At 42.6% G+C, this 20,570-nt stretch overlaps 1 protein-coding gene across 7 annotated transcripts in view; it reads right to left on the reverse strand.

Moving 5' to 3' along the window:
* The window catches only part of TRERF1 (transcriptional regulating factor 1), an 89,316-nt gene that overhangs the window by 21,903 nt on the left and 46,843 nt on the right, over positions 1–20,570 (reverse strand). For all 7 annotated transcript variants that reach the window (XM_017744801.1, XM_017744802.1, XM_017744806.1 and 4 more), the window contains 2 exons: positions 10,488–10,585; positions 4–1,156 (listed from right to left, as the gene is read on the reverse strand). In XM_017744801.1, coding sequence (XP_017600290.1) covers positions 4–893 — 890 coding nt within the window. In that variant the 5' untranslated portion in view covers positions 894–1,156; positions 10,488–10,585. The remainder of the gene's footprint in view (positions 1–3; positions 1,157–10,487; positions 10,586–20,570) is intronic.

Genomic DNA, 20,570 nt, shown 5'->3' on the forward strand with positions numbered 1-20,570 from the left:
GCCTGCCGAGCTGGCGGCTGCGGCTGCTGCTGGATCTCCTGGATCGAGAGCCGCTGGTGTCCCTGCTGGGGCTGAGCGTAGTACTGAGGCTGCTGCAAGTGCTGCATCTGTTGCGGTAGGAGCTGCTGGGACTGCATTTGCGGAACGTGCGCCTGTCCCTGCTGGAGCGCAGAATGCATCTGCATCTGTGATAAGTGCTGCTGGTAGTCGTAGTACAACTGTTGGTGCTGCATGACTTGCATTTGTTGTTTTTGCTGTGTGCTTGCAAAATTCTGGTGTGTTTGCTGTGGCACTGGTTGGTATCTTTGTACGGTGGAAGTTACAGGCTGTTGCTCAACCACCGGCTTCTGGGACAGCAGCTGCCTGAGCGCACTGTCACCGGAATTATCCACCATCGAAGACTCGGTGTGCAGAACCTGAGCCATGTTGTTGACTTGAATTCTCAGATTTTGGTTAGCAAATACTTGTGTAAAGGAGTCCAATTTGTGCAGGACCCCACTGGTAATTTTTTGCGATCGGTTTTCACTGGGTTGGGGGTAAGAATATTGGTATCCGTCATGGGACTCCCCCTGCCCGAGGGGGCTCCACATTGCGCTTTGATTATTCAAATTGTTCCTCGCTGGGACATGGTTTCCTGAGCCAGAATGTGTCCAACTGGTTTGTCTAGATGTATCCATTGACCCAAGACTTTTTGAACCTACAGGCAAAGCTATACTGTCCCTTGAATCTTGGGGAAATGGAGGGGAGAGGGGGGATGCCTGGGGAGCATCCATAACAGACGTCCCATAGCTATGATTTAGAGATGGAAGGGAGTTCATTTGGTGTTGTTCGTAGTACAAGTTCTCACTGTTGTTGGCAGTATGATTAGTTTTATACAATTGCTGGTCCCCCATTTTTGGTCACTTCTGTTCCAAGCTTACAGGCACACAAACCATTGAAATCTCTATGAACCCTGAGATAGCTGAGGGGAGGGGAGGGGAGGGGAGAAGAAGCTAGAATTACTTATAATTCAGCATGTCCATGTGCATCACAAGGACTAAAATTTCCTCCAGTCTGTCAGTAATTCCAATCTCAGACTCGATGTTGTTTCACATCTTCAAGAAATGGACCACAGCACAAATCCTACACAGATCAGTAAGTTCAGTGTGCCAAGCACCTGCAGAGTAAGAGAAAGACAAGGTAAGTGCTGGCTCTTTCCACAAACTGTTATTGTTATTGCCTCAAAGGAAACTGTAAGATCTTCTAGTTTGAAATACATAATCAAATGCAAAATTGTAGCAGCTGGGCTATTTCAGAGCAGTTAGATTACTTCATCTCATCCTATTATCTTGCCTCTCCTCTAGTGCTCCGATAAAATCATTCTGCCAAACCAATAAAAGCTTATTCTTCAAAACTGTCTTTTCCCCTAAAGTATATAAACATTCAAGCAGTTTCAGTTGGCCATATACTGTGCTCTCATGACGAGTTTTAGTCAGACATTTGACTATGAAGACTCACAAAATCACAGAATGGTTGGGGTTGAAAGGGACCTCTGTAGATTACCTGTTCAATCCCCTTCTAAAGAAGGTTCACCTGTGGATATCTCCAGAGAAGGAGACTCCACAGCCTCTCTGTGCAGCCTGTTCCAGTGCTCTGACACCCTCAAAGTAAGGATGGATGGATGGATCACATTTAGATGGAACTTCCTGTGTTTCAGTTTGTGCCTGTTGCCCCTTGCCACCACTGAAAAGAGCCTGGTTCCATCCTCTTGACACATGCCCTTAAGATATTGGTATGCATTGATAAAATCCCATTTTCTCAAGGCTAAACAGCTTCTCCATATAAGAGATGCTCCAGTCCCCTTATCACTTCCACAACCCTCCACTGAGAGAGCCTAGAATTGGACACAGCACTTCCTATGAGGCCCCACTAGGGCAAAAGAGAGGGGCAGGATCACCTCTCTTGACCTGCTGGCAATGCTCTTCCTAATGCCCTCCCAGATACCTTTGGCATCCTTGGCCATAAGGGCACTGCTGGCTCATGGACAGCGTGTTGTCCACCAGGACTCCCAGGTCCTTCTCCACAGAGCTGCTTTCCAGCAGCTGAGCCCCCAGCCTGTGCTGGTCCATGGGGTTATTCTTCCACAGGTGCAGGACCCTTGCACCTGCCCTCATGGAATGTCATTAAGATCTTCTCCACCCAACTCTCCAGCCTGTCCAGGTCTTGCTGAACAGCTACACAGGCTCCTGGCAAATCAGACACTCCTCCCAGTTCTGTATCATCAACAAACTTGCTGAGAGTACATTCTGTCCCTTCATCCAGGTCACTGATAAGTAAGTTGAGCAAGGCTGGACCCAGTACTCGCCCCTAGGGAACACCACTAGCAATGGGCCTGCAATCAGACTCTGCACCACTGACCACAACTCTGGGACCATCCCTTCAGCCAGCTCTCAATCCAGCTCACTCATCTAACCCACACTACCTGAGCTTACCTACAAGGATGTTATGGGAGACGATGTCAAAAGCCTTGCTGAAGTCAAGGTAGGCAACATCCACTGCTCTCCCCTCATCTACCCACACAGCCACACATTCCATCACAGAAGGCTATCAGACTGGTCAAACTATTATTTCTCCTTGGTGAATCCCTGTTGACTACTCCTGACAACCTTCTTTTCCTCCACATCCTTAGAGCTGACATCCAGGATGAGCTGTTTCATCACCTTTCCAGGGATGGAGGTGAGGCTGACTGACCTGGAGTATGTCTGCTAAGACCAAACCAGTCAACTGAAATCTTTTCTGCCCAGTCACCTTACGTCAGGGATGCTGAACTCCAACTTCTGTTCCTCCTTCTCACCCTTCCTTCTTTGTGCTGCATGATTTTAACAGGCAAATTTTTACTGAATGCAGCCTTTTGTAATTTTTACTACATAAACTTTAATTCAAATAACATTTTACAGATGTCTGTACTGTTTTTGAAGAACAAAAAATACATAAGCACATGATAAGACTGTTTTACTATTCCACAAGATGAAGCAATCCCTTTGTCTACAGTCACACATATGCACAGAGGTACAATATGCTTATGCACTCATAAATTCATTTTAAAATAAAAGCAGATCCTGAACTTGAACAAGAACACAGAAATATTAAAGCAAAGCCTTAACTCTGTCTCCTTCACATCTGATTTTCTAAACGCAAAGCTCTCCACCAAAGACTCCTGCACACTAACATCCTTACCTTTTCAACCTTAGAAGAATCCTCGATCCACGTGGATAAACGTGAAGTCACTGATGGAGAAAATTTTAACCATTGCCGGATGCATATTAAAGAGAGTTTGTGCTAGCAACAGCAAATAAGGGTAATACATAGCTGCAGGCAGAAAAAAACCTTTCCCATTCTAGCATAATGTATAACAGAAACCCACAGCTCCCAATGAAGAGGGTTTGCAGTGTGTATAGTTTTTGTGTAAACCATCTGCAACCATTAGTATGTAACATCTTCACGTGACAAATAATAGCTGAGAATAATTGCAAGTTTATTTCCCCTTTCCAGAAATATACATTGCTTCACAGTTTCTCTGAACACACTCCCTTCCAGATTTTTTATAGATGAACAATTAAAGAAGATAGGAGTCAACAATGAATAGTCAGGCTGCCAACACGATTTTTCATCCATGACCCAACTTCAAAGACTTCCTATTAAAAATTATGAAGGGAAACTAAACAAACCCTCCACAAAACATTAAAAGGGCATAAAAATAAACACTGTTTGGTGTTTCACACTGAAAGGCCATCAACGTTTAGAGGAAGAGAGGGAACGTGCATCTACTTTCATGCCTGCCAAGTTAAGGAAGCTCAGTCAAGACGCTCAGAATACATCCTCCCATTGAAACAGGGCACTTCTGGATCTATACGTATACCTTTTGTATAGGAGCTTTGCCCCATTTCACCTATTAACAGAGCTGTAATTTACACCAAGTTCCTTGAGTTTGGCCCTTCTTTTTAAAGTCTGATATGACAAGTATTAGTCAAAGGACAAGAAACAATACATACCAGTGAGGGAGAACAAACGTCTCCAGGAGACAATTAAAAGACCACAAGAATTCCAGGAGTAAGGACAGTAAGAGACTTAAGGTTGCAAACAACCTGATTTCATTACAAAAATGAATAAAGTGGCCAACCAGGCCCCTGACCCCTTCTCTTCCCACAATGCACAATGGTGGCTGATACTGTGAGCTGTACCACCAGCCACAGCCAGGCTTGTAGTCACCACAAAAAGTGCTGTCCCTTGGGCACGTGCCAAATTCCGCTTACTGCACCTTTTCACCTGGGGGTTACCTGTCACAGGTCTCAGGACACTGGATAGCAGTCAAAAGGTTTTACAGCTGTGGCACTAGCACAAACACCTTCCTTCCCCTCTCTCAGAATAAAAAAAAAAATTAAAAAATGGTTCATTGAAATTTCCTCTTCAGGAGTTCTAGCATCCTCAACTCAGCTCTGGTTTGGGAGTTGGGACATGCTGCTGTCTGTCAGGTAGATTACAGAGTTATCATCAGAGTCATACAGAAACATTTGTAAAAATCTGAAAAAAATTATAATGGGATTTTACATTAAAATACCAATCAAGTCACAAAAGGACTGGAAAGTTTAGTCACTATCAGAATCACATTTGAAAAAAATTGCATTGTTTTCAAACAATGATCTCCCCTCCCCCAAAATAAAAATAAAAGAAAGATGAAACCATTCCTTTCAAAGGCATCACTGATCTGGACGGAAAAAATGCAAATGTTTAAAAAGCATTGTTATTCTACCTTCAGGTAACAGAAAAAAACCCAGATATGCACATTGATAAAAGCATAATCAGTAATCAACCAGTCCCTTAGATACCCAATGTTTTTTTAGTACTTGAACTAAAGGCTTAAATTCAAAGGCTTGATGCTGTACACACAGCATTTGCTATCACCTTTAACAAAATGCTAACAGTAAACATTTCTTGTCAGATTAAAACCAGAGTATATCACGACATCATTAAGGTTCAGGGGCACCAAAGTTAGTCTCTGGCCAACTGAGAAGCCATTAGCAGCACACTCAATGATTTCCATTTAAGAGACAGGAAGATAAGGGTGCTTTCCCCTCTTTGTGTTTAGCACTGATGCCTAAACACCCATCACTGCCATTTATCACAACAACTCTGACTACTAAATGGTTAAACTGAACAACTAAACTGGTAGAAGTTTTAAAGCAACAATGGTTCTGCAGTTCTGTGTTCCTTCTCTTCCTAACAGTCATTTATGCTACTTAACCTATTACATTTCTGACATTACAGATACATCCCAATTATGCAATCATTACAAAAAACATGAAAACAAATGCCAACAGACAGAAACATTTCTGTAGGCTGCCTAGAAAGAGAAATACCCTACTTAAGTTTATGGATGAAATCTGGACTCAAGCTAATGGTAGTTCAATTGATTTCGACAGAGACAAGGGTTTGCTCCAACTCTTTTCTCATCATTTTGACAAGGTCCCCTGCAACTTGCACAGCCCCATTCTCCAGACTGAAAGCCAGAGGCCCACCAAGCTGGCTGAAATGCCTTTACACACTCCAGCTGTCTCCCTCTTCAAACACAAGAAACTGAAAGGCAACACAAATAGTCTCTCCTGGAAGCATGCCATAACTTAATTCTGGTAAACACGAAATGGAAGAAAATATCAGCCTTCAATAAAGGTGATTCAGTTTTTTTCCTTTGTAAACTGTATCACTGGAGAGCCAGAAGCAGCTGTGGGGTTCCCAACATGGGATGGACATGGAGCCACTGGAGTGAATCCAGAGGAGGCAACCAAGACGGTTAGAGGGATGGAGCACCTCTCCTCTGAGGAAAGGCTGAGAGAATGGGGATTGTTCAGCCTGGAGAAGAGAAGGCTTTGGGGTGCCCTAACTGTGGCCTTCCAGTACCTGAAGGGATCCTACAAGAATGATAGAGAGGGACTTTTTACAAGAGCATGCAGTGACAGGACAAGGGGGAATGGCTTCAAACTGAAAGAGGGTAGGTTTAGATTAGATACTAGGAAGAAATTATTTATTGTGAGGGTAATGAGGCACTGGAACAGATTGTCCAGAGAAATTGTGTGTGTCCCATCCCTGGAAGTGTTTAAGGCCAGGCTGGATTGCACTCTGAGCATCCTGGTCTAGTGGAAGGTGTCCCTGCTGACAGCAGGGGGTTGAAACTAGATGGCCTTTAAGATCCCTTCCAACCCAGGCTATTCTATGAACTTGGAGAAGACAACAGGCAGTGAAATACCAAGAAGATGATAGTTATATAAAATAAATACTTCTGGCTCCATCACACACCACAGAACCCGAAACCCACAGAATTTTTCAACTCGAGTAAAATAACAGATCAAATGACAGTCACACAATTGAACTGCCTGAACTCACATGAATTTCAGAACAAGACATCCACTACAAATAAGTCAATGCATAAAAGTTGGGCTGGGTGTGGGCTTCGAAACCAGGGCTGAATGTCAGCCAGAGCCAGTTTCAGAACTTAGTTAATGGAGAGGGATGACAAAAGACTGTACGAGAGCAAATGCTGAAGGAAGCAGACTCACTAAAAGGCTGTAAAGTTATTACAGCACTAATCTAACCCATCTCAGTAGGCTGCATGGCTGTGTATCAAAAGGGAATTAGATCCTACAGTTTGTCCAACTTATTTGAAGTTTTTTCAGCTGTCCCTTTTAGCTAAAAATCTACATGCTCTTAAAGACTACTTACTAGCTAGCCTGAAAAAAAGAAGACTGGATAAGGTGGCAAAAAACCCCCCACCCCTTCATGTTCAAACAGCTTTTGCAGGACAGAGTATCTGCAGCTACTTGCAAGCAACAGCACCATCAGATACTCATTTGCTGGGCACCATCCCTCCTTGTGTCCATCCCTCCCTCCGGGATGGTAAAACCTCTGCTAAAGTGAAGTTGACCACCACCCTTAGCAGCCTAAACTGTGTTTTAACACTTAAGGCCTGCACAGAAATGCATCACTGCTGTGTGTTCTCATGTTTTAATCGTGCCTTACCACCCCTCAGTCACACAGGCTGACACAGGGCTCTCTTGTGTGGCTGTCTTTCTGCCACTGGAATATGAGCTTCACTCTTAACTTCGGCTAATATGAAATCCAAAATCAAGTTCTCCCTTCCCTTCTTTCATTTCAATTTTTCCCCCTACTTAACTTCCTTAGAAACAAACCAGGGTTTCTCTTATTCATTTTTTAGCCTTTTTTTTATGAGAATGTTTTTATTGAACTGTTTTTTTATTCAGAACTGTCAGATCTCCAGCCAAGCTTTTCCTAAACCAAGACAGCCATCATTCACATCATCTTGGCTCTCTGATTTCCTTTAGGAGAGACACAGGAACAAACAGCAGTTCTTTCCCTGACAGCCTGCATTCTGCTAACACCAGTGCTACCAGCAGCCCTGCCACATTGGCTGACCATAACCCAGCCTTTAGGCTGGGCACAGACAGGCACAGTTTTCAGCTGGCCACTACACCACTGCAACCCCAGCCAGAAGGGCAGCTTTGAAAAGCAAGGGAGTGCTACCCAAGAACAGACCCACCTGCACTGCTCACACCCAGCTCTCAGGTGCGAAGCTGGCACTGTCCCTACATCTTCAGACCAGAGTAATGCTGGAAGGCTGAGCAGCACAGAATTAGGAGAGTAAGAGTGGCATATTTCAGAGACTCCCTGTGCTCTTGTGGCCTGTTTAGGTACCAGGTTTGCCCTCATAACTTTTCATGCAGACAAGAGTTCAAGCCCCTGGTCCTTTTTGCTTGGCAAAGAAAATAAGCCTGGGAAAAAATCAGCACAGTACTCAAAGAGAATGAATAATTTCCAATGCTAGGCAAGGTGGTTGGGTGAGCCAGCAGAGAGGAAAAGGGAAAAAGAGGTGAGACGATAACTCAAAGACCTACTCTGTTTTTTTTAAAAAAAGTATCTATAGAAATCCTGAAGATATCTGATATAGCAATGAAGAGAGGCAGAGACTGAAAATAAGGGTCAGAAGATATCAGACTCATGGCTGTTTTGGTTAGAGTAAACACTGAAGTAGCAATATGGATTTCAAGGACCAAAAATTTTCTACAGCTATCTCACGGACAAATGCTTATAGGGATGAAAACCTTTTCATCCCAATCCTGGATACAGTTGCTCCTATGGTTTCTACTGCACTTCAGTTTTGGCTGTTTTGAATGGCAGAGATCTCAAACCCACTCCTGTATCTGCATTCAAATCCAGAGGCTGACATTTTTAAGCAAAGCCAACAACAAAAAACCCACTTCAGTATACAAGAAAGTATGCAAATAGATGAATTACAAAAGGGAAGAGGACTGAAAGGAAGCAAAATATTTAGTAGACTAATTTTTATAGCAAGCATAGTAAGAAAGCTATATACTCTTAAAATGGAAAAGGAAAAACAGATTAGCTGCTTTTTAATATTAATGCTGGTAATTCTTCAACAGTTGCACAAATCCTTCAAAAATTATCATTCCCTTTACAGCTAAGCTTCTGCAGTGCAGTTGGAGAGGCTGCTGAGTCTCATGTGGCTGCTCATTTAAGCTGTTCCCATTTCCACTCTTAGGAGAGACTAGAATGTCCTAATTCGGTTTAATAAAAAACACATTGGACTTGGGGGAGGGGAGAACAACGATGGCATTGGGAGAGGAACCGAGCAATCTCTCTACTTCAGTGAAGTTTAAAAAAAGGCAGCCAAAAAAAAACCCCCAAAAAACCAAACACCAACCCCAACGAACCTAACAGGAAAAACAAGAGTTTATCATCTCAGGAAAGTCTCTAGAAAAGGGGGAGAAGAAAGGAGGAAGACAAACAATCGGCAACATTTTCCTCTCCTTTTGATCTATGTAAAAATGCATTCTGAGGCACTGGTAATTTAATGAAAACTTTTTTTTCCCAAACTAACAGAATTCTGGTTATTCAAGAAGAGAAGGCTGATTTCTAAATAAAGCCATTAACTGAATTTAGTTTAAGGCAGATACAATTTCATGAGTCCCAAAGAAACAAAGAAGGTTGCTTCAACAAATCTGATTATCTTTGCTGTCGGTGAATTGGTGTTACAGTCTCAAGGTACTCTGAAGGGTTCGGAGAACTGCAACTGAAGCAGGTATCACATTACTTCATAAAAATGGCAAACACAAAATGATGTGATCTCCTCACAATACTGATTAGGAATAAAAATAAAATACAAGCCTTGACTAAGGCCAAAAGGGCACTTGAACTGCATGTTCCATGACTAAGTGACTAAAAAGCATACCAAAGACAGCACTAACTAAAGGGACTGATCACCTGTGATAAACACAGTACTTTTATTTTCTTTAGTATTTGCTGATACTTTGCTGCATATTTGATCAAGTGAAACTTGATTTGAAATCTCTTCAGCCAACCTGGGTTTACTGACTGCTTAGGTGAAATTGTAGTCCCTTCTGCCAAGTCCTACATCAAGGGCAATACTCTCAAACGCTTCCTGGAAAATAAACACGTCCTATCATCAAAATTGTCTTCAGCTTCATATTTTAGTTTACTTCTATTACTGAACTGAGCGACTTGTTATTCCCCAGCAAGATCCTGGTTCTGCAGACATGAAAAGAACTCAGGACAGAGAGGTTAAACCTCATTCAGTTACTGTATGTGGCTACATTACAACCTTTGGTCACTGCTGTTGATTTGGGGGAGAAGGGGAAATTTTCAAACATTAATCCAGCAGCTATTGCTGTGACCACAGCCATGATAAGCCTACAAGTTTAGTTTAAGGTGAGCACTGCTGTAATGCACTTGAGCAGTTTCTTCCTGACCTCTGCAGTGTTTACACTCTGAAGAGTGCAATGTGATTGCCTTTTTCTGTAACTGGAAATGCTCCGAAACAGCCAAAGAACATATGCTAGGATTTGCAAAAACAGGTAAGGAGGAAACATCCTGAGACAGATAAACAATCAAAACAACCAAGCACAAGTAGTAGCATGTGGTAAATAGCATTTGGCTAAGCTTTCAGTGGGGAGGGAACACCTATTTTGAGCCTGGTGTCTCCCCCAAAGGAGAGTTTTGAGAAATGCAGCTGCAGGACCCTCTGAAAAGTCCATCCCTCTAAAACACACCATGTTGGTACCTAGCAATGGAGCCAAGTCAAATCCAATGGCTTAAAAACCATGACCACCATGGTTGCTGCTTCTTTTTTTCTTAAGTTGATGTCCTGCTTGTATGAGACAACATAGCCAAAGTAGTCCTTCAAGATATGTGTGTACATCTCCTGTGTCAGACATATTGTGAAACACAAAATAATATTTTACTAGATACACAGCCGACACACAGCTAACCAGATTTGAGAAGTCCATCAATAAACTCACAGGGACTCAGAAGCCCAAATTTTGAAAAACAGTCAAAAAGCACTGAACCTTATTAAACAAGACAGCCTTTGAAAAACTGGACATATGATGCTCTGACATTACCTGATTTTTGAGGATTTGTGAGATTCTTGTATCTTTTTGTGCTGTCTTTGCCATAACATTTCATGCTGCTTTCATTCTGTGATCTCAAAGTGACGTATCTAAACAAAGCAAAAGAATGGAAATTAGTTTTTCCCCACATGTGACTATCTTCCAGCTGGCATAAGCAGATTTGTGACAATGAGCTCCCTATTGCAACACAACAAAATACTGACTTCAATACAATGTCTCCAGGTTACTCTATCCTTTAAGTCACTATGGCAGAAGGCAACTATCAGCACTCTAACTCCTTTAAAGAACACCCAAGAACCCCTTTCCCTTACTGATTGTGAGAGACTGCATTGTTGTCAAATCTCTGGGATTGATAACATCCACAGACCTTCAAATTACAGACTGAAATACAAGTAAGTGAATCTTTCCTTCTTACTCAGCTTGGCACCTACTGCAAAATGAGGAATGGGTTATGTTGATGCAGTAAATAAAACATCTTGCCTCTACTGCAGAGACCATGGAGATTTCACAGCACCTCATGCTGCTTTGACAGAACCCAGAGGCAGGGTAAACGCTCTCCCTGAGAGGAGATTTGCTGGCCCAGAGCTTGCAACCTACATGACAAGTATCACACAAACAAGAGCAGGTACAGCAACCAGGAAGGGAGGGATTAATGAAAGTCAAAGATGTGGGAGATAAATCAGGCTGTCACCCAGTGCAGAAGAGGTATCTAGACAAGGCATCTTAAATTATCTAAATGAAAACAACACATTTGTTTTTGTCAATGCTGCTGCCTAGATGGGAAGGTCCTCAGCACCTGACGGTGTTAAGAAGGCTGGTTGAAATCGCTGTGAGGCCACTCTACGTGATCTTTGAGAAGTCAAGAGGATTGGGGGACATCCCAAAAGACTGGAAGGCAGCTAATGCCACCCCATCTACAAGAAGAGCTTAAAGAGGGATCTGAGAAATTATAGGCCCATCAGCCATACTTCAGTCACTGGGGAAAGTTATAAAACAAATCCTGCAGGGGGTTATCACAAATCAAATGAAGCATGTGACTGGGAAAAGCCAGCATGGATTCACCAAGGGCAAAGTGACACAAGTGGGGGTCCCCCAACACTGAGCTGTTTAATACCTTCATAAGTGATCTGAAAGACAGAATCAAGTGTACCCTGATAAAGTTTGCCGACGATACCAAACTAAGCGGGGCAGCGGACACTTCAGAAGGATGAGCCACCCTGCAGGAAGACCTGGATAAGCTGGAAGAGTGGGCTGACAAGAACCTTACGGCGTACAGCAAAAACATGCAAGGTCTTCCATACTGGACCAGATGGTCCTTGAGGTGCCTTCCCATCTGGTATTTTATGATTCTGTGAAATAGGCCTGGAAACTTGGGGTGCAATTCACAGCTCACTGGTATCAGTGGAAAACTCTTCATCTGCATTGAGCCCTGCTGGGTTTTGTAAAGTCATTCCAGGCTTAAGAGGAAAATGTAGAAATGATCACAGATAACCTCAGTGATCTCAACCAACATTTACTTCCTCTCACCATCACGCTACATTCACTCATTAAAATTATTCTTTTAAAATCTCTGATAATGGGTCCCAAGCACTGTGACAGGAAAAAGCCACCCCCCAAGTCCAGCAGATCCTTGCACAGAACAAGTGTCCTCCCTTAGTTATCCAGTAGGGTGAGGGAGAGAAACGCAAGCAACTCCCTTGTCCTGCCCGACACCAGCCTCTTCTTCCCCGTTCATCTTCCCCCAAGCCCACAGAAAACAGCACAGCACAATCCAGACATCAACCCATCAAAGTGTGCACCATGAGAGACAGCAGAGCCCCTTAAAAAGTCTGACCTGCTTACAATGTCTCTCTTTAACAGAACACCTCGGCTGATGGTCAATGTTGGTAGCATCGCATGGATTTTCTTGGATCTGCATGAGTTTTTGATTACAACATTATCATGTTGAGCCCCAGTAACTAAAACCTGTGTGCACCCGTGTCTTGCAACAAACGTGAGCCTATATGCTACATGCCCCCAAACACAAACCATTCATCACCTGCTCGCATCCTGTCTGCTCACAACTTTTCTAAGCAAATCCATGAACCTGCCTCTTTGTTGAAATAAGGTTTTAATAAACTCCCATGTACTTAATGCTTTATCTGACTTGGTTTTCACACTGCTATTTAAACACCTCTAGATTTGTAACAGGCATGTTGAACCTTAGAGTTGACTAAAAATTGAGTACCATTTGTTTGTAAGAAAAAATACTTAGACACACAGAGAAAACCTGAGATGAACATCAGTGGAGCCAAGAGGGAAAATGTTGGCATTTCTTGCCTCAGTTTAACACAGCTATTTAGAACCTGCCAATATGTTTAAATTTAATTAAAAAAAATAACTGCTATATCATGAGCCATGACCAAAGTCACAATATATAGTTTTGCTTTCTTTTTCATTTATCCATCTGCTCTGAACAAATGATGCTACTATTAAGCGTAAAAATGCCGAAATATTCTACAGACAAACCATTCCTGGTAGTTTCCTACAGAGGCCAGGCTGATGGACACTAGGAACAACAACAACTGAAATATCCAGGAAAGCCCTTTCCTGTTTTTCGTATTTGTTCTGGCTCCTTTTCCCACTATACCACTTTCATCATTAGAGCTACAATACCACCCCTATGCAGGGTTACAGAACTTACCAGACATGTGCAAAGGTCTCATACATAATAACACAGTTAAAAAGTAAAATTTTAGACATTTTAGAGCCAGAGGTAGAGAACTGATGGCTGATAAGTACCGAAAAAAGTCCCAACATAATTAATGCAGGACCAAGCACTGCAGATGTACATCAAATTCACAAAGGAGATTTTAATTCTTTCCATCAAATTTAATCACCATCTCATTTTTTTGAGGTTTAGATTAGAAAGCAATCTAGCTTTATATTCCTTATTCCTTTGCCATATTCTTCAGCTTTGCCTCCATCCCAGCCCCTAGATTTTGCATACAAACAAAGCGCAGTAAGGAAAAGCTGAGAAGTGAAGCCCACAGCAACATTTACAAATTAAGAGCTAAGTCAGAGATCAGCTATCCCATATACACAATATAAATTTTCAGTCTTCTCTCTTCATTAGGATTGATGATGCTGCTGGAAAATAAGGAGCACATAATACCTTTTATGGGAATGGAAAGCACAGATGAATTAGCAGAAAGAGAATGCAGCTGAATCAATTTCTCATCTCAAGATAGTAATGGAGGCAATTTCTTAAACTTTACTGTGCTTGTAACATATTGATCAGCAAAGCTTCACACTGCAAGTTAAAGTAGGTATTTTCCCAGGAATAAAATGGAGGATGGCAGTAGAACTCTAGGCATCACACCAAAGACATTTGGTGTTTTTTTCCCAGTCATGTTACATTTCAGAAAATCAAAGTTTCCACGTGCTTGCATGTTATTGCAACACACGAGAGGAAGATTTCTAGATGAAAGCTGAATTAGTCCTGCATGAGCCTTCACAAAGCAAATTTAGTGACAGGACAGGAGGAATGGTTTCTAACTGAAAGCGACTAGGTTTAGATTAGATACTGGGAGGAAATTCTTTTCTTTGAGGGTGGTGAGGCACTGGAACAGGCTGCCCAGAGAATCTGTGGCTGCCCCATTCATGGAAGTGTTCATGACTAGGTTGGATGGAGCTCTGAGCAACCTGGCTTAGTGGAATGTGTCCCTGCCCACGGCAGGCGTGTTGGAACTGGATGGTCTTTAAGGCCCCTTCCAACAGAAACCATTCTGTGATTCTATGGTTCTATGGGTTATTTTGATGGCATTGACTTTGTATCATTTGATATTAAGAACTTAACCCAGGTGTTACAATTGGGAACTCAGACTTCCTGTAGATCAACAGAGCATCCAAAATATGATTCTGAGAGTATACCAAAGGAAAAAAATACATATTAAAAAAAAAATCATGATTATCAAAGAGCATCTTCTTATCTAAACTGCTTGGTTATGATTAAACAGCACTTAATTCGTTTTGGAACAGGAAAGGGAAAAGTTAGCCATCGTAAGACAGGAAATGGAAGAACAACAACAGAGTATGTGTCTTAAACAAGCAATACCAACAAAGACTGTAATATCAACTGGCTATATCAGCAACAAAATAGTTACCAGTACCAGAATTATCATCATCAATCATATACCATTACTTTGGTTCACTTAACACAACTATATCTGAGCAGAATCTCTCCTCACATGCTGGGAAGTCCTCTCTTAATCTTCAGCCTCATGAATTTGTTCCCTTTCCCTGGTCCGTGTTCAGCTTCTTGCTTGCACCTTTCTAAAAAAACTCTAGGAATTCAAATTCTCCTCTAAGGACAGGATTCTCCAAGCATGCATAATTGTTTTTATGTGCTCATTTCTACATCATTGAAATGCTTCGGGAATATTGCATGACATTTCTTTTCAGAGAAAATGGCTTAGACAAAGGGAGCATCTTACAGATGAGACACTATTCCACAGATAAGATTATGAATTCCAAAATTTATTAGTTTTTCATGTGTAGGGTCCACGGCTTCAGATAACACATACAGTACAATGTGAGATTATGTTTAAAGTGTCTTTGACTTGAGCTACTGGTCAGCTTCATGCCCATCACACACAGCAAATGGGTGCTCACATGAGAGGTGACCACCAGTTACACCACAGGCATAACCCAGGAGGTTCCTGCCCTGGCAGCTGCATCAAGTGACTGCTCTCTGACACTGGCCAGAATGTCACCCAGCTCCCTCAAGCAGGGCTCAGCTTGGCCCATCCAGGAGAAAATTACCCTATACCTCCTACCCCATGACCATCTCTTGTCCTCTCCTTATTGAATTCAGAGAGCAAGCTGGCTGGCAGTACAAGAGCCCCAGAGCTGCAGCAGAACCCTTCATCTTCCTCTTCACAGCTCTCTTGTGCTCATTTCCTGCTCATCTCCTTGGAAAGCCAGCAGACACTCACTCCCCATCTCTTTGTGACATTCATCATTTTTGCAGGTCTCCTTCCAGACCAAGGACTCCTGGTAGCTTTTTATCATGTCATACTTTGGATTTTTCTTCTTTTGTACAACACTTTGCGGACTGGGGGAGGTGAAATGGGAGACAGGGAGGACCAGAGCTGCATATGGTATTGCAGACAGGGGAGCACCACACATTTACACAGCAGCATGTTCATGCTTTCTGTTTTGTCTTCTGTTCCTTCACTAACACATACTGACACCTGTTTTGTCTATCATTTCGCTGCCATTTTTACAGGACAACCAGTAAGTCTCTTCCAGAGCAGTTAACGCCTGGTGCAGCACTCATCAGGCATGCTCTGCATTGTGACTGCCCTCCTCCTCCTACATGCATTGCTTTCGTTTATCTACAAGCAATTTCCTCCAGCATTTTATCATCCAATCATTCAGCACAGGGAGTTCTGCAACACATTTCAGCCAGCCCTTCTTTTCGTTATTCTTAATACCTCAAGCCCACACTCTTGCAAAATTTCAGTTTCTTACTTAAAACTATGAGGTGACTAAAACTGTTCAAACAAAATCATTGCCAAAAATGACATCCATAAACAACTCTGTTTCCTTGAAAAAACCTCAAACTATTCTTTCCCTTTGCAAAATTACTGCAAACCAGACACTCTCCTAAAAGAAATTCCCCAATCACTTGAAAAAAAATTCTGTGTGGACACTCACCACAATTAGAGCTTTAGCCCTAATTGTTCCAATTTGGCAGAGTTGGGACCACGTCACAGCAAGATCTTCTGCCAACAGCCTGATAACCTGATGTTTGGACCTCTCATGCCACAGTAACACGCCAACCCTGCCCTAAGAAGATGGAGCAGGAGCTCCACAGCTCAGGAAACAGCACTATGAGACCGAAAAAACCCCCAACCTCAAGCCAAAAAGCAGACAAACCTAAAAGTCTAACAGCTACTTCTTGGCTCCAGATCTTCCCTGCAGAAGGTAGGTGGGGGAAAAAAACCCCCAACCCATCCCACCCCTCCGCAGACTGACTCCTATGCAGTGCCAAGAATATTTTGAAAGACACAAAATGTAAAATAACTTTTCAACTGAATATTAATTCCTGAATTGAAGGGAAACATCTTAAGGGCGAGTGGGTGTAAGGAATGATTCCTCCTCGGCACTGCCGCGCTATTTATTAAAGGCTGTGAATACCCAGAAGAATTCAGCTTTGGCCTTTGCACTGTACACTAACAAGCTTAGTTTACTGACATGCACAAAGCATATCAAGCTCTGCTTCAAATGATCCCTTTGAAAGAGACAATTACCAGACAACTGGGGATTGGATGACCATCAGCGCTAACTAAATTATTAAGTCCTGTTTGTATTTTTATCCATATTTTTCTCACCATTCTTGCTGAGCAGGGGAATGGGCTGGCTTGGGAGGCTGAGGGAACAAAAGTGTGCCTTTCCCACATCCCCATTCCCCTCCAGTTACAGATCTGTTTGGAACAAAACTTGAGACACGAAATCAATGCAGCCAGTGGTGGAATTCATCTTATTGTGACAGAAATATTCCATTTTCCCTAGCTTATATTTTAAATTGCTTTCTGATATACCAGGTTATTATTTTTTTTAGCCTCTTTCGTTCCTTACGTAATTAAATGCCACGCCATTCAGCTTTTACAATTACTTTTACCATTTTCAGAAGAACATTTCTCAACTTTCTATGAAGAATTTATTCCCCACAAGTATTAGCTCCACTGACTATTTTCTTCATCATTACATTAAAAGCTCTTAGCCATCCCTGTAGTAATCTTCTCCCTTATACAGACTTTCCTGCGGGGTGGGTATTATTTGACAATCCTCAGTTTCCTTTCTGAGTATTCCACATAACCAGGAGTAGCACAGAAGAAAGGGCAGTGTTTTTTAAAACCTTGGAGCCTTCCGCTTGCAAGCAAGGAAGAAAGACTAGGCACAATTTATGGACAGTTTCTTGTAACAAATTCAGATTTTTCATTTAATACTAGCAAAAATAACAACAATGCTCCCAAAAGATCTCCTAGCTAAGCTATGAACGTTTCACCCATTCACCACCCAGGTACAGACACGCAGCCTCTGAAGCTTCGAGTACTGGCTTCTGCAATTCCTCTTCAAAGACCACCTCAGTTTTGGAGCAGGCATGTTCCCAGCCCTGTAGCTTCGTGTTCCAGGTACTGCCCAGACTCAACGCAAGTCCAGCTGCACAACACTCTCTCCAGTTTGCCAACTTGTAAAGCACACAGAAAACCTTTATTGATACGGCCATGACAAAGTAAACACATACCATTCTGCAAGAAGCAAGTTCATCCTGCTTAACGCTTATTTGAGAGAAATATAAACAAATCCCCACAGATTAGAGTAATGTCTCCCTTCCTGGGAAGGCTAAAGATAATTATTTGTCTAGAGGGGGTTTATTTGTTTCAGTTGGTTTTGGGGTTCTGTTTGTCTGTTTTTATTTTGTGAACAACTTGGGGAGGGGGGTGGGGTGAGAAGAACACAAGAGCAAGTAAGAAAAAGGTCTTTTAAATATTTTAACAGCTAAAGCTTTATTTCTGACCAAACTGCCATCTTGTTTCTTAGTAGAACAGGAGGAAGGAGTGTCCAGTGAATGCCTATCAAGCACCAGGGAAGAAACCTTCTCTATAGCAGGCACAGTACACCACTACAGCTTCCTCCCTTGTAAATTACACGTAGGAAACACTCTGAAGATGACGATAAACTTGCTTGTCATCTATGACTCTGTCTTACCAGCTGACGAAGAAATCCTTCAGAATTAGTGAAATGTTACCAAGCATCACTCCTCCAACTGAAAGCAATACATGCCTGACCTTTTCACACCATTTTCAACTCTACCACAGATAGAGCCTGAATTATTGTCCCAGACAATTCAAGAGCCAACAGGCTCTGCCCACATTTGCCCATGATCCCACTGGCACCCTGGCACAGTGTTTTGCATGAAGATGAAGGAACTGGGGGCTCTACAAGAGGAGCCAGAGGATAGTGTTTCAAGTCCAAATTTTGTCTGAGGTCACAATGACCTGAATCTAGCATGAATTATGCATAATCGTCCTCCAAGCAAGCAGATCTGCGCCAGCTGAACCTCGTAAGTTTTTGTTGCTAGGAGGTAGCAGTGGACGTATTCTCAAGTCCTGTTTACTTAAGCTGTTGAGGTTTCCCCTCTGGAATAACCTTCCACAGTCTGCCCACTGGTTTATCTCTCCTTGAGACATCAGACTACAGCTAAATTCTGTGATTTCCCATCTGCTGTCATTTAGAGAAGCCTCTATGAATTATCTCTCCAAATAGTCTGCAAGAGACCTCCGACACCTTCAGAGCAAGCTCGTACCTTTAAACAAACCAGATAACACACTTAGCACAAATCCTGTTCAGAAAAGTCTCGCGTTCAGACACGCTGTTGTTCAGATGGCCATGTACCAGGTTCTGCATCTCAAACCCCACAAGCCAGCACAGCAGACAGAACCTGAGCACCATTTCAAACAGCTTGCCTTAACTTTTCAGTCTGCTCTCCGTCCCTAAAAGACTTATCTCAATGAACATACAATATTTTTACATCAACATTTGTTATCAATTGTTTTACAGGGATACTAAGTTTCAGAGTGTGCTATCTGGAAATCTTGGCTGCTCCGGATCATACTTTTAAAGACTTACTCTATAATTCTCCTATCAGTTTGTAGGAGATGCATTTCTGTCTTCTGATTTAGGAACACATAAACAGATTTTTCATGGTTATCTTAGCTAAGATTGGACTTGGACTATTTATTTATTGCATTGTTTACATGTACTGTGAGCCATCCGATGAGGAAATGGAGAAATAAAACCAACCTCCTCTTTTAGACCACATCATTTCTGACACCATTTCTACTCAGAGATCAGCTCAAGTTTTGTTTGTTTTATGGAGAAAGAAAGTAAGCAAACACAGACTTCAGATTTTCATCATTTACTGAACTGATGGCATACCAGGCTCATTTATCATCAGGCCTTAGACTCAAGCTGAAATGCTAATTACAGACACAAAGAAAAGGTAATGCTTTTCCAATAATTAGTAGGCAAGCAATTCTCAGAACAGTGTTATCAGATTTATCACAGGATTCTGGAAAGAAGATGGTGATGCTGACACACTCGTGGTTTCCAGTGTTCACTTTTCATTTACAGCAGATTGAAACCTCTGGATTATCTACTCGAGACATCTGACTAGTAATTTGTAACTCTGAGCAGCATGGATGTTCCCCACTGAAGCACCCTTGGGAACTGCCCAAGCAACAGTGGCTACAAGCAGTATGACCAGAGGATTGCCAAGTAATGCCATGGACCTCTGGTATTTTTAGTTCTGACTGAAAAAATGCAACCAAAAATGCCATTTCTAACAACCCTCATCACTGCAAACACAAGATAACGTAACTAGGAGCTGTAGAATGGGAGTGGGGAGGGATTGCGAGTTGATTTTATAAAAGCTAAAAGAGGGGGTAAAAACAACTTCAGCAGAAACAGAAGGTGAGAGACATTGAAGTGTGCTAATCAAGTCAGAAGCAAAAGCAGCTCGGGCAACACCAACCAGACCTCAGCAGGCAGTGCTTCAGCTTCTCTCACCCAGAGTAAGCAGCTTTGGTATCTCCCCAAAGCTTTAACACAGCCAGACTCAAGGGAAGGTATAGCAGGGCCACAGGTCTCCCGAGAAGCCCTGCCATGGTGACACCCATTCCCACGCTGAAAGCACGGTGGCACACTGTGACAGGGAAGGCTGGTGCTACCACAGTGTGGCCTGCAGGTCCAAGAGATGCCAGGCCGTGTCCTTGCTTGCCTGCGCTTAGCTCCAATGGCACACCAGCACTCGTGCTAAGGAAACACCATTATTCCTCTTGGCCAGACCTCATGGCCTTGAACTTAGGTGCAGGCTGCAAGACTTGCATAGCACCAGGGCATTCCAAACAGCCTTCCCCCAAGATTACACCCAAAGGAGGAAAGCACCAACCTGCAGGAGTGTTAGGTAAAGCAGCCTCATCTGATAAAGATTTCAAGCAGAGACCTCCCAGGTAGGGTTACAAA

This window comes from Corvus brachyrhynchos, unplaced genomic scaffold, assembly GCF_000691975.1.
Source record: "Corvus brachyrhynchos isolate BGI_N302 unplaced genomic scaffold, ASM69197v1 scaffold258, whole genome shotgun sequence".
Lineage (NCBI taxonomy): Eukaryota > Metazoa > Chordata > Aves > Passeriformes > Corvidae > Corvus > Corvus brachyrhynchos.